General features: G+C 41.7%; 1 protein-coding gene across 2 annotated transcripts in view; it reads left to right on the top strand.

The window, feature by feature from the left end:
• The first annotated feature begins 269 nt into the window (after window positions 1–269).
• CERS6 (ceramide synthase 6) overlaps window positions 270–15144 on the top strand; it is a 350216-nt gene continuing 335341 nt past the window's right edge. Inside the window, exon 1 of one of the 2 annotated variants that reach the window (XM_066233890.1) lies at window positions 270–827. In XM_066233890.1, the coding sequence (XP_066089987.1) occupies window positions 658–827 (170 nt within the window). In that variant the 5' untranslated portion in view covers window positions 270–657. The remainder of the gene's footprint in view (window positions 828–15144) is intronic. The other variant, XM_066233891.1, reaches the window with a different exon arrangement.

Raw genomic sequence — 15144 nt, 5'->3', positions numbered from 1 at the left:
CCTTTCCAAGAGTTGGGGTGGATGACTCCTTTCCTGTTACTTCTTCCTCCTTTGCTCTTTGAGCCCCTTACTTCTCCTTTTGCCATTTTTTTTTTCTCAGAGAAGGGGTGGTTCATAAGATCGCCCGGGCCCCTACTTGCCTCTGCTCTGACTGCAGGGGCACGGGAAGCGGACCTAGACCTCTGAAACTCCAGCGGGGCAGGGGCGGGTGTTCTGAGCATGTGCGAGCAAGCCTGGGGGCTGGGGCGGATGAGGGGAACCTGCCCCAACAAGCTGTCCTAAGCGCAGAGTGAGAACACAGTGAGCGCAGGGCCGGGCAGTCCTCCCGGGAGCAGCGCCCCTGCGCCCACCGCGCAGCGGCTGCGCCCTGCCCCCGGTGTGGGCGAGCTGGCCGCGTGTGCCTCGCTGCTTGACACGAGGGCGAACCAATCAGGGCGAGCGGCCCGGGCTGCCATGTGACGGGTGAGGCGGCTCCTTTCCCCAGCTTGGCCAGAGGGAGAAGAGAAGCGGGGCTCGCCGCGAGCCTTCGAGAGCAGCGGTCGCGGAGGAGGAGGCGGCAGCACAGGCTTGGGCCAGCCGCGCGCGCATCTCAGGGCGCCCTGCACGGCCAAGAGCTCGGCGTGCCACGGGAGCCAGGACAGGAGTGGACAAAGCAAAATGGCAGGGATCTTAGCCTGGTTCTGGAACGAGAGGTTTTGGCTTCCGCACAATGTCACCTGGGCGGACTTGAAGAACACGGAGGAAGCCACCTTCCCGCAGGCTGAGGACCTCTATCTCGCCTTCCCCCTGGCCTTCTGCATCTTCATGGTGCGGCTTCTCTTCGAGAGGTAAGAAGGGCTGGAGCGCTTCTCCCCTCCCCCTAGCACACACACGCGCGCACACCCTCGCGCGCACACGCACACTCGCGTGCTCTGTGGCTCACGCACCCGCGCCTCCAGCGCTTATTCTCACGCCCTCCGACCTTTGTTGCCAACCCCCCCGTCCGGCTTGCCTACGGATTTCGCCACGCGCTGGCGAGGGGCCGCAAGCGTTGGGGTCACCCTTTCGCACTCCTCCTTGCCCCCTGTCTCCTCGCAGAGAGGGCAGGCGAACAAAGGTGAGCGGAGTCCGGCCGTGGGACACGCTGCATTCCGCGGGGCATGTCCCTATCCACCCCGCGAGCGCGCCGCGCTGCAAGGCAGGGCTTACCCGCCGAGGCTCGCCGCCACCCACCTGACAGCTGGGGACGTTCCGGGCGTGCGGCTGGGAGGGCGGAGGAGCTGTGCACACTTCCAATCGTTTAACTCTAGCACATGGATTGCCCCGGACTTTGCTTCACGATTTCTTTAAGGACTCCTTGGCCTCTGACCACTATTTGGTTTCCACTGGTGACACTGAGTCCTCGTCCGCTATTTCAGGTCTTGCAAATAGGTAACCATAGTTTGTAAGGTTTCGAACTCTCCAGGCCATTAACTGTTTCTTTAAAAGAGGAAATGACAGGACGGTGCACAGCCTGCAAAATGGTGATATAAAATCGATAGATGTTTCCTGTGAATAACCATACTGTACTTTTATTTTGGTACCAGAACACACTTAAAACATTTAAAAGAATTGACATACTATTGCTTGTGTAAATCTCAGATTTGGTTGGGTAGCCACACTGTGTCGTGAACAAACTTATGCTACTTTCATTGAATCGGTCTTAGTCACTAAACTAGATTTTGCCTGTCATGGCTTTCCTAATATTATTGAAACAAAACCAGGATAGCAGCACCCACTTCTTTTTTTCAACTGAAAACTTACACCCCTTTCTTCTCCCCTCACCCCTTCATCTGAAAGGCTAAATTCTTTAGATCACAGAGTAGAGTTTAGACTCCATTTCTCACTTCCATTCCATCTCTTTTTCCCTGCCCCCAACTCACCTTGGTTTTATTTCTTAAGCTTTTGCTGTTACTTTGTTCGCTGTTTCTGTTTGCTATTGAGGATGGCAGAATTTGTCTTTTGTGTCGTTTGCTGCTGTAAATGGCAACAGACAAAGCTTTGTGGGAACAAAAAGTACCTTTTGAAAGGTGCCTTTTTCAATGGGCAATATTGTTGCTTAAGAACTAAGTGAGCTGTCTACATGCAGAGACTGAGGTGCACAAGGGGAACAGATTTGAAGACCTATTTTTAAATGATTGGAATCTAGCACAGATACATACCTCATTGATCCTGTCTAGCACTAAGACTTACTGTGAAAAGTGGTGAAAAGTGGGTGTGTTTGCAGATTTAGAATTGCTTCTAGAGCAAATGTTTATTTATAGAAAATAAAAATTCATATCTAACCTTGCAATCTCTCTTCTCTCTCTCTCTCTCTCTCTCTCTCTCTCTCTCAAAAAAAAAAAAAAAATACCTCTCAGGAACAGCAGGTTGTTCTGTGTTGAAATATAGTAGGGGCTCTACATCTTGCGGAATGATATCTAATCGCTTCTGACTGATAAATTCTGGCCAGGATCACTTTTAGCTAGCTAATGTATTAGAAAGAGATGTGTACTCTTACATTTTGAAAAACAAAAGCATGCCAGCTAATGACCTGTATGTAGAAAGCTGGTCCCAGGCTGTTCATTAGATTGGAGAAAAATACAATTAGAGAATGGAGACAGCTTTATGCTTAAATTTTTTTCTCTGTCTTAAAAAATTAAAAAATAATGTAATCGTCAAAAATTAGAAATTCAGTTTTTCCTCTTCCTGAACAGTTTTCTCTTCCTTTGCATAGTCCCGTGACTTACTGTTTACACAAAGGGGTCAGCTGCTTTCAGCTATCAGTCACAGCAAATGTTCTCATATTAACATGTAGAAAGTTGGTCAGTTTCTTTCAGGCCACTGATTCAAGTACAAGTGATTTATGGCCTGTACAGAAAATGAAAGTTTATAATTAATGTTCAGAGTAATAATTCAGCATGTTCTTTATACCACAGGATGCTACTGACTTCTGGAAAGGTGTCTATTTTGTTCCTTATTATAGCAGCGACAATGCTGTTTTTAACCATTCAGGCTCCTTCAGTTCTCTAAAAATGCAAGTGTATAGTTGTGTCCAGAATTACAAGTTCTGCATCATGCTCCGCTTCTCTAGCCTAGAAAACATCCAGCTTGTGACCATTAAGGGTCTAATATTGTTATCACTGGTGCAACTCACTTTCAGTACCTTTTTAATATGCTGTGCATGCATTTTCTTCTTTTGCGGCACTCTATAATGTATTATATATATGATTTAAAGGAGCCTGTCGTGTAGCCATTTGTGAAATAAAATGCTTTTATAATAGGAGTAATTCCCTCAGTATCCTGTTTGTTTTTCTTCTTCTATCATTTATTTCAAAGCTGAGAACATATCTGTGAAATGCCATTATCCAAGATCTTTATTTCCATTAAATGGAGTTTATAAATGCCCTTGCTGAGGATAGAATTGTGAATTTGAATACCTTCTCCACAATCTTATATATTTCTTTCAATAAAGAATTGCCCTGACTGGGTAGTTCAGTTTGTTGAAGCATCGTCCCGATATACCAAGGCTGCAGGTTTGATCCCTGGTCAGGTCACATACAAAAATCAAACAATGAATGCACATATAACTGGAGCTAGAAATGGATGTTTCTCTCTCTCTCAAATCAATTAAAAAATAATTGAATGAATTGGAATTTTGCTTGGTTAAACAGTTGTATCTTTTTGTATTTACCCTCACTGTTGGGTATTGACAGGGAGGCATTGGTGGCCAGAACAATGCCATGTTATAGTACCATATGGACAACAATATGGATACCCAGCATGTTGGTTAAAAACAGAGCAGCCTCAATTCAGTGACTTTTGGCTGAGTCTGTGAATAGCCCAAAGCTTGGTAGTTTTAAGCATAGCCTTTATACTACACTTATCTCTGGGCAGGGACAGGAAGGGCCACTGTAGATATGTCTTGATTGACAGTAAAATATCTGCTGTGAAAAATATAAAACTGGATGGTTTCTCTTGGAATGATAATCGTGGTATAACTACTGTATTATTTTGGTAGCTTAATGACGAGAAATAAAATATTATTTAATAACGTGGCATTATCATCTATTTGATGAATTTTCTTGACTTAATGCTTATTTGGGCTCAGTAATCTATTCTCTGGAATTATAATAAATGCTTCTTCCAAATTTAATTTTTTAAAAGATGTGTGTTTCTATGGTATTCATAAATGTGGGATTAAACTTTTGCTGAATTTCTGTTTGGGAATGAAGAATTCTTTGTGCTATTGTCATAAAAGGTAATGTTAATGCATTTTCTTCTTTGTAGGTTTAGGAGAGAGATGCAGAAAGTATTGATTGAGGATCAGAACATTCAAGTTCTAGTAAAACTTACCTCAAACTGGTGCAAGCACCTGATTTCTCTCTGCCTTATTTTCTCATCTGTGCAGTGGAGCAGCTGCTCTTTTGTGATCCGAGGTTGCTTTCAGCCTCCCAATTACAGAATTCCGGTAGCTTATTCATTATTATCTCATCAAACTTTGAAGCAGGCTATATGTCATTTTTTTTTTCAGGTAGAAATATGTGCTCTAAGAATAAGGACTTTTTTCATACAAAAATTCTAGCCAGTGCTTTTCTTTCTTGTATTTTTCAGTTATTATTTTGAGTTAGAAGAATCATTTGGGCTATTATCATTTGCATTCCCCAATACTTCAGTATTTCTGGATAATTAACAAAGCAATTGCTCTTTCTTCAGATGGTTTTTAGATGGACTCAGTAGAGACCTGGCCGTTCGGGTAATGGCTTGATAAGAAATGAGAAGCTTACGCCTGTCAGTTTGGCTCTCAGAGTGGCAAGCTATGTGAGAACTGTCATTGTTCAGGAGGCTCACACCAGTCGTGCTTTGGCTCATTCCGTCAAATAATGACCTGCTGCCCCCAAACCTTCAAAGAAAAATAGTGTCTCAGGTATGTGAGAGGGACTCACTGGCCAGTGGGCTCTTTTTATGGGTATATTTAATATTTATCTTGGCCAGCAGCCTCAAGGGCTGAGATCCTGGAGGAAAGAAGAGAGGGGAGGAGAGGTGACAAAGAGAGAATGAAAAAGAGTGTATTTCTGACAGCTAGAGGGAGAGGACAGGTGTGAGTGAATGGCTGCTAGGAAAAAGTGCATTGTCATGTGAGTTTCATTACTGAAGGTTAGTCCTATAATGCACCTTGTAATGAAGAGGCTGGTTATCATCAGTTATGTTTTAAAAGGGCATGCAATAGATTGAATGTTAATGTTTCCTCAAAATCCATAAACTGCAATCCTAACTGCCAAGGTGAGTGCATTAGGGGGTGGAACCTTTGTAAATGGGGTTAGTGCCCTTCTAAAAAAGGCCTCAGAAAGCTCCCTGGCATCTTTCACACAGTAAAAAGATATTCATTTCTGAATTTAAAGCCAATAGCCTCGGCCACCACCACAGCCGCCTGGCCCGTGCAGGTTTGCATTGGATTCGGACAGTCAGTAATGAAACAGTGGAGCCAAGAACTGGTGTGCCATTAGCTTTAATCCTAGCTTGCACCCGGCGGGCAAGTAAAAACACACACTGGGCTCCAAAACCCACTAATTCAGTGCTCACAAAGCTATTGACTTATCCGAGTTTCCAAGAATCAAAGATTTCTAGCTCATCAGACTTATTCACCTCTGTTCCCCATCTCCTTCTCTCTGCACAAACTCTGCACAAACTGGCTTCTCTTTCAGCACTCTACCATCTTGGCTGCCTCTCCTCTCCTCCACATGGCCTTTCTCTGCTCTCCTTTCTCTGCTCTCTCCTCTAATGCTAATCTCAGGAACCGAGAGAGAAAGCTCCCACTTTATAGTGTAGAAATCAAAACCTTTAATCCAATATACAAACAAGGAGGTCTCCGATACAAAGTAACTTATCTGAGGCATAATGGGATTCCTCATGAGAGTGCACCACCCCACATCAAAAAGGGTGGGAAAGGCTTAGTCCTAAAACCAAGCCCCAGGGTACAAGGATCCTGCCTGCCCACAGCCCGCCCCCAACACACATTAATATAATCACGCCCATCCCAAGCAAGAAGGACAACCAATACCATCACCTGGGCAATGGGCTTCCACGTGGGCAGTGCCATCTTTAGCAAAGCATAATATATTTTATCTGCCCAACACTGAACCAGATGCCAAATCTGCTGGTGCCTTGATCTTGGACTTCCCAGTTTCCAGAACTGTGAGAAATAGATTTGTTATTTATAAGCCACCCAACCTGTGGTATTTCGTTATGGCAGGATTTCGTTGACTGGATTAAGACAGTATTTGAGAATAACTTGTATACAAATTCAGCTTTTCTTATGGAATCAGTCCTGGATATTTAATCCTATAAATGTACCTTTCACTTGGTAAATGATGGTGTAATTAAAAAATGTACCTTTCACTTGGTAAATGATGGTGTAATTCGGACTAAAACATGGATAATTGCTTTGCTGGGCTGGTGTAAAAGAAAAGAGTTAGGGGTCAGACACATAGGTTACTGTAAAGCCAGTGGCCGCCGCCATGGCCGTGCAGGTTCTCATTGGATTCGGACAGACGGTAAAAGAACTGTGAAGCCAGAAAATGAAGCCGTTTCATTTATTAGTCTCATAACAGCAGACGAGCAAACAGGCAGGAAAGACCTCTTCCCTCTCACTTAGGGCTCGCAAACCCCACTCATTCTCTGGCTTTACTGGAGTTATAGGCCCCCCCACAAGCCTCAGCATGGCTCCCAAGCCCCTCAGCTCTCTCTCTCTTTTTCTCTCTCTGCAAAACTGGCTGAGGGTAAAAATCCCCTTCTCTAGCAAACAGTAGCAAACAATGGCCCCTCCCAAGCAGGAAGGCAATCTACAATTTGTACTCTGCCGCCCTGAGGGCAAGCACCACAGCCTTCCCTATGGCACTGTCCCAATACATGCAAGCATACTTAAAAAACATTTGTTTACCCAACAGTTACTTTCTACAATTGTTTACCCAATAGTTACTTTCTACAATTTTTCACTTGGATAAGAAAATTGGATTACAATGAATGTTTTGTTGGAAAACAATCTAAAATCAAAGGGATGGTATTTTTTTGCAGAACTTTAGTACACCTTTCTCATCTTGAGAAATAAAAGCTACTTTACAGGGTGCAGCAGCTGAGTTATTTGTAACAGGTTGATCTATGGATAGAAGGCAAAATGTTTCACTTAATGGACAATGCCTTAGAATGGAGGAGAGGGCAGATGGAATAACTTTAAATTATCACAACTGATTTATTGTCATCAAGGAGTGATGAAATTAACATCAGGAGTTCTCTTGTGACTTTTCTGTTGAAAGTATCTGAAGTCTCGCTTGACCAGGGAGTGGCGCAATGGATAGAGCATCGGACTGGGATACGGAAGACCCAGGTTCAAAACCCGAGGTCACTGGCCTGAGCAAGGTCTCATCTGGTTTGAGCAAGGTTCATCAGCTTGAAGCCCAAGGTCACTGGCTTGAGCAAGGGGTCACTCAGTCTGCTATAGCCACCCCCCCAGCCCCCACCCCCATCAAGGCACCTATGAGAAAGCAATCAGTGAACAACTAAGGTCCCGCAGTGAAAAATTGATGCTTCTCATCTCTCGTTCTTCCTGGCTGTCTATCCCTGTCTGTCCTTCTCTCTGTCTCTGTCAGTTTATAAGATACTCAGAAGTGGTTGGGGAAGGGCAGGTGGTGGCAATGGAAGGAAAATGGAGTTTCAGATGAAGTTTCATCATCAAATGGGTCCTGTGGCCGTGGAAGAGATCACTGCATCTGTCGCGGGCTTTCTTTACCTGTTTTACTACCTGATGACACTGTTGGTTAGCACGCAGTGTAGGTCCATGTTGTACATTGAAGATTTTAAATGTTTGTTACATACACTTACATTTATTTTTCTACCACCAAATAAAAACAGTTTATCTAAAGCAGCGGTTCTCAACCTGTGGGTCGCGACCCCGGCAGGGGTTGAACGACCAAAACACAGGGGTCGCTTTCCGATGGCTTTAGACGACCCCTGTGTTTTGGTCATTTGACCTCCGCCAGGGTCGCGACCCACAGGTTGAGAACCGCTGATCTAAAGCCATTGGTCTATTTCTTACAAAACCATAACTCTCAGAATTTTATTGATTTTCCCCCCTCTCATCTGCATTTAATTAGTTCATTTTTTAAAACATTTTGAATCAGGAAGGGTACTGACATTCCAGATTTTATTTGCTAGTAACTAATTGTATTACTTAATGTTTTTAGGGAGCCATTGTTTTTATTTGTAAAAATAGGAGGTAAACAAGATTGCCACTTGAAGGACAAGGATCCTTTCATATTAGTGATGGTCTGAGAATCTTTTTTATTTTATTGATTGATTTTTAGAGAGACAGAGGATTGGGAGGAGAGAGAGATAAGAGAGAGAGAGATAGAAAGAGAGAAGTACCCATTTGTTTGTTCCACTGAGTTGTGTATTCACTGGTCACTTCCCATATGTGTCCTGACCTGGGATTGAACCTGTAACCTTGTCGTTTTGGGACGACTCTCTAATCAACTGAGCTAACTGGCAAGGGCCTCTGAGAACCTTGATTCCTAAGATTTTATTCTTTCGTCTCTCTGCACTACTACCCCTTTAATAAAAATGATTTAATATGCCCTTTTATCCTCACTGTTGTCTGCCACCATAGTCTTCATTGATGTCTCCAATTAATTACCTATGATCTGGCAGGATTGAACACATAATGGTGATTCTCCCATTGTCCCATTCGTACTAGTGGATGATTGAGCACCCAGGGTATACGGTCTGATGCTGAAACTTGGAGCTCACCATTTGTTTTGTTTTATGTTTGGCTATTGTTAGTGACCACAGTTTTTTAATGAAAACCTTTTTATTTTAATTCTGAAAGTAATAGGAACAACTAATATTTATTTTCTAATATGAGTTTATTGACTCATATGGTTACTTCATTTACCAAGTCCTGTGAGATAGATGTTAATTTTCCCAGCACTTTACAGATGACACTAAGGATTGAGAATTTAGGAAAGGTACTGAATGTTCCACAACTTAAAAAGTCACTAGGTAGGCATTTGGAACTAGGTTTCTTGATCTCCTAATAATTTTGATGATCTCCTATTTTAAAGCAAATACGATGAGATCATAATGTGTGTGTGTGTGTATATGGTTTTATATGCAGCCTTTTGCTAGTTAATGATATAACCTGAACATTTTCTGTGTAATAACTTATTAACAAATATTTTCAATGATTATATTATTCTGCACTCTACCATAGTTCATTTAACCAGTCCCTGCTTTGTTGTTGGACATGTAGGTTATTTCCAGTTTGTGTACATAAATATTTTAATTCCTGATGGTATCCTAAAGAATGTTTTCTAGAAAACAAATGGCATTTCCAAACCTGAAAGGATAAATATTTTAGTGTTCTTGATAGATACAAATTTCTAAGTTGGTTCTTGAGAGATACAGATTTCTAAATTCCAAGATTATGTTCATTTGCACTTCCTTATCAACATGCAGATTATTACTATTTGAGGAAATTTTTGCTTTAAAAGTTGGAAAAACTGTTAAAATGTGACTTTTTGTTTTTTTCATGAACTTATTTCAAATATTTATTAATCATTTTATTCCATTTGTGAATTTGTGTGTGTTTTCCTATGGGATGAGCTTTCGAGGATTTTGGACAAGAAAGTGGTGGCCTTTAGAGCTTTTTTTTTTTTTAAGTTCTTGCTAATTCAACACAAGTTTTTGTTTTTGTTTTTAATTTTTTTAATTCATTTTTTAGAGAGGAGAGAGAAAGAGAGAGAGAGAGAGAGAGAGAGAGAGAGAGAGAGAAAGGAGAGAGACACAGAGAGAAGGTGGGGAGGAGCTGGAAGCATCAACTCCCATATGTGCCTTGACCAGGCAAGCCCAGGGTTTCGAACTGGCAACCTCAGCGTTTCCAGGTCGATGCTTTATCCACTGTGCCACCACAGGTCAGGCTAGAGCTTTTTTTTTTTTTTTTTTTAATGCAGAATGGTCTTGTCTTGGTATGTTACTCTCAGCACATGCTTACACTCTTATTTATTTCTGCCTCTTGCCTCTCCCCACAGTCTAAGTCATCATCATCATTAGGGAAAAAACTTCTCAGATTCTACATAGTGGAAGGGATACCTTCAAGAGAATGAAGTAGATAATACTTTGGCTTTATTATGGAGAATGAGGCATAGAGAAAGGGCTCAGAGGAAGTTTGAGCAATTATGACGAATGAGTTTTGATGAAGGAAAACTTAGAGATAGAGCCTAAACTCTTCTATATTTTATCTTCTGAATATTTGGTTAAAAGTGACTTATGTAGAATCACAAAAGACCCCCAATAGCCACTGCAATCTTGAGAAATGAGAACAAAGTTGGAGGTATCTTGTTACTTGATATCAAACTATACTACAAGGCTATAGTAATCAAAACTGCATGGTACTGGCATAAAAAGACACATAGATTGATGGAGCAGAATAAAGAGCACCCAAATAAACCCATGCCTATATGATCAATTGATCTATGACAAAAGAGGCAACATTATACAGTGGGTTAAAATAGACTGTTCAATAAATGGTGTTGGGAAAACTGGACAGATACATGCAAAAAATAAAAAAAGAAACTAGACTACTTTCTTAAAGCACAGATGAGAATAAACTCAAAATGGATTATAGACTTAAATGTAAGACTTGAAACCATAAAACTTCTAGAAGAAAACATAGGCAGTAAACTCTTTGACAGTGCTCTTAGTACTTTTTCTGAGTATATCTCCTCAGTCAAAGGAGACAAAAGAAAAACAAATGAAACAATATCAAACTAAAAAGTTTTGCTCAGCAAAGGAAACCATCAACAACAGAAAAAGACAAATTACTAAATGAGAGAACAATGATACATTTGATAAAGGGTTAATATCCAAAATTTATAAAGAACTTATATAACTCAAAAAAACCAAACAATCCTATTAAAAAATAGGCATAGGACCTGAATAGACATTTCTCCAAAGCGGACACACAGATGGGCCATAGACATATGAAAAAATGCTCAGCATCACAGAAATGCAAGTTAAAACCACAGTGAAGTTTTACCTCACACCTGTCAAAATGGCTATCATCAGCAAACAAGTGTTGACAAGGTTGTAGAGAAAAGGGAACCCTTGTGCACTATGGGTGAGATTCTAAATTGTTGCAGCTGCTCTGGAAACCAGTATGGAGGTTTCTCAATTAAAAACAGAATTACTGTGATCCAACAATTCCACTTCCAGCATATACCCCAAAGAATTGAAAGCAAGGTTTCAAATAGGTGCAGTTGAGCCTTGAAAAATATGAATTTGAACTATAGGGATCCAGTTATACAGCGATGGGAAAAAGTAGGTTTACAGCTATAATATTAATAAACAATACAATAATTAATAAATAATAATATACTCTGTGTTTTGTAAACTCACAACTGTAAACCTACTTTTGCCTATCCCTGTATGCAGATTATTTTTTTTCAGTCAATCCCTCTACAGTTTTCAATCTGCGATTAGGAATTTGAGAATGCAGAGGGCCACTTGTTACACATTGATCTTCAACTATTTTATACAGGGGACTTAATCATCTGTGGATTTTGGAATTCATGATGAGTCCTGAAACCAATCTACCACAGATACATAGGAAAAACTGTGGAGTAGTTAAATTTTTGGAGAGTTATAAGTTGTCTGCAGCCCTGGCCAGGTAGCGCGATTGGTTGGAGCATCGTCCAGAGGTTGTTGGTTCAATCCCCAGTCAGGGCACATGCAGGAGCAGCATGAAGCTCCTGTCTCTCTCTCCCCCCCCCTTCCTCTCTCACTAAAATCAATAAATAAAAATTATTTTAAAAAGTTATCTGCAGATTTTTGACTGTGGGGTGAGGAAGAGGTCAGTGCCCCTAACCACCAGTTGTTCAAATGTCAACTGTATTTGTACGCTTATGTTCATGGCAATATTTTCACAATAGCCAAAAGGTGGAAGCAACCCAAGTGTCCTACAGATATGAATGGATAAACAAAATGTGGCGCAAACATACAATAGAATATTATTCAACCTTAAAAAGGAAAAAAAGACTGACACGTGCTACCACATGGATGAACCTTGAGGGCATTATGCTACATGACATAAGCCAGTCACAGAAAAACAAACACTGTATAATTGCCCTTATATGAAGTACCAAGAGTAGTCAAATTCAGAGACAGAAAGTAGAATGGCGGTTGCCAAGGACTGGAGAGGGAAAGAAATGGGGAGTTGTTTTGTGGGTGTAGAGTTTCAGTTTTGCAAGATGAGTTGTGGAGATAGATAAATGGTGTTGATGGTTGCACAATATAAATGTACTTAATGCCACTGAAACGTACACTTAAAAATGTTTAAAATGATAAATTTAATATTTTCTGCATTTTACCACAAATTAATAATAATAATAATAAAAGAAGATTTACTGACTTAAAAAGAGTTACTTAGTAGAAATAACTGGTTTCATTTTCTAGGCTTGACAGTTTTCTCATTAGGAACATACAGTCCAGCCTCATGATTTCAGTTCCATCAAGCACTTTTTTTGTTTTAAAAAGCATAATCACCTTGGGATCTAGGAGAGCCCTTCTTCTCCAGAATCATCGGGCATAGGTGAGTGGAGAGGTGGTGGTGGTGGTTAGGGGTGATAGAAGGAAGGCTGGAGCCCAGAGAACACTGAAGTTCCCTGAGCCTCTTTGGAAGGCGCTTGGACTAAACACTGTCCTTCAGTCCATTTGTTCATATGGAAGTTTAATGTTATTAGTGAGTTAGCATGTACAGAAAAAGAGAGCAGAGTGTCTCGAGAGAAACACGCTGTACAGTTTCAGAGGCCCCCTAGGATCAAATAGAGTCAAGGCAGCCTCATCAGTTCCCAATCCTTTAAAGCAGTGGTCCCCAACCTTTTTTGGGCCATGGATCGGTTTAATGTCAGAAAATATTTTCACGGACCAACCTTTAGGGTGGGACAGATGAATGTAACATGTGACTGAGACAAGCATCAAGAGTGAGTCTTAGATGGATATAACAGAGGGAATCTGGTTATTAAAAAAAAATAAAACATCATTCAGACTTAAATATAAATAAAACGGAAATAATGTAAGTTATTTATTCTTTCTTTGTGGACCGGTACCAAATGGCCCATGGACCAGTACCGGTCCGCGGCCTGGGGCTTGGGGCCCACTGCTTTAAAGCCAGCCAGGATGATAGGATAAAGTTCTAGGAAGGCATATGGCCTAGGCCTCTGATACAGCCTATGGAAGCTTCTGCTGTGGAGGAAGATCAGATCTGACCCTTCTCCCTTTCAATTTAATTGTACACCCATTTTGCACGCGAGTGATTTAAACCCTTGGAAATTTGAACTTAAACGCTGCTTACTGTAAGGCAATTGATTGCAAACATTGGCAGGTACCTTTTGAATAGTAGTTTTCAAGTTTTATACTAATGTTCGCTCATGGTGTAAAACTTTGCTTTCCATAATTCATTGGTGAGAATATTTGGGGCAGGTTTTTTTTTTGTTGTTGTTGTTTTGCGTTTTTAAGGAGAACTTTGTTTTCCTCACTTCTAGCCTTCGATATGGACTTCTCTTGTACCCCTCCTGCTTCCTCTTCCTACTTTTGCATTTATGGCCTCAGGAGTGGGGGTGGAGATGCACAGATGGCTGGCCAGCGCAGGAGGGCTGTGTTCCTTCGCTAGGTAGCCCTCTTCATACCGTCCTCAGAACTGTGACTTGCCAGTATCTGCATAAATGTCAACTCTTATCTTGGAGGTTTTCAGGTTACAAAGCTGTTGTCGCTGTCCTGAAGCTGTAATTGTGTTTGTTCACTTCTTTCTTTCCTTTTTCTCGGTCTCTCTCTCTCTCTCTGCTCCCCTTTCTTTCCCGCTTTCCCTCTCCTTCTCTCCCTTCCTTCTTATTGTCATTGGTACAGATCCTTTAAAAACACAGGGACATTGGGAGAGCAGAGGAGCAGCACAGAGTTCAGAGTTGGGGAGGGGATAGAGAAAAACATCTAAAATTTTGTCTAGGGGGGCAGTTTGGCAGGTTCCAGAGTGAAGGCTGCCAGCTAGTCTGAGTGGCTCCGTAATCTCGTCTTAATAGATCACCATTTCAAAGCAGAATAAAGGGACTTGGTGGTTTAAGCAGAATGGCAGTTTTGGGCACAATAGCTTGAGTGAAGGAAAATTAAGAACCAAGCAGTCAGTCGCTTAGGCCTTATGGAGATTAAGAGAATATAAGGGCTTTGTGTGTTAATGGGGTGTGTGTGTGCATCTTTGAGTGTGTGGTGGATTACAGGGTGACTGCATTTAAATTATATTAGTGTTTTCTACATTTATTGAAATTAATATAGAAACATATATTCCTAACTAGAGTTAAAAGGAAATTGAATGCAATTATCAGAAAGACTGTGGAATTTAGGTTTAAATCCAAACACTATGTGTTGGTCAAATAAGTTTGAAAAATATGATTTTCATGTTTGCTCGCTTATATTTTGCACTGGGGGCCGGGCAGTGCCAGGTATATGTGAGCTGTGAAATTGCAAATTACCTTCCTGCTTGGGAAGGGCTATTGTTTTGCTAATATTTGCTGGAGGAGAGGTTTTCATGCCAGAAAGTTTTGAAAGGAGCAGAGAAGAAGAAGCAGAGAGAAGCCATGTTTGCAGAGGGAGAGCAGAGAGAATGCAGAGTGCTGAAGGAGAAGCCAGAGAATGCAGAGAAGAGAAGGTGTGCAGATGAGAACGAGAGCTGAGGGGCTTTGCGAGCTCCACTAAGACTGGTGGGGCCTTTGGTTCTAGGAGGAACCGGGGAAGATTCTCCTGGTTGTGGAACTGGAGAATGTTGGGAGCCCTGAGTGAGAGCGAAGTGTTTTCCCTGTGTGTTTGCTCGTTGGCTGGTGTGAGACTTTAATAAAGGAATGGCCCACCATTCTTTGGCTCCACTGTTTCTTTGCCCTCTGCCCGAATCCAATGAGAACCTGCAAGTGAATGGCCACGAGGGCGGCGACTGCTGGCCATGCAACACATTTATCAGCTATGCAATAGTGGTCGGCATCCTCTCTGAAATTTAGTCTCTTGGCTGAGAAAATGGGGAATAGTCCTACTTTGTGATATTGGAGAACTCTGCAA

This window comes from Saccopteryx bilineata, chromosome 5 (assembly GCF_036850765.1).
Source record: "Saccopteryx bilineata isolate mSacBil1 chromosome 5, mSacBil1_pri_phased_curated, whole genome shotgun sequence".
NCBI lineage: Eukaryota > Metazoa > Chordata > Mammalia > Chiroptera > Emballonuridae > Saccopteryx > Saccopteryx bilineata.
This window is presented reverse-complemented; position numbering and strand designations above follow the sequence as displayed.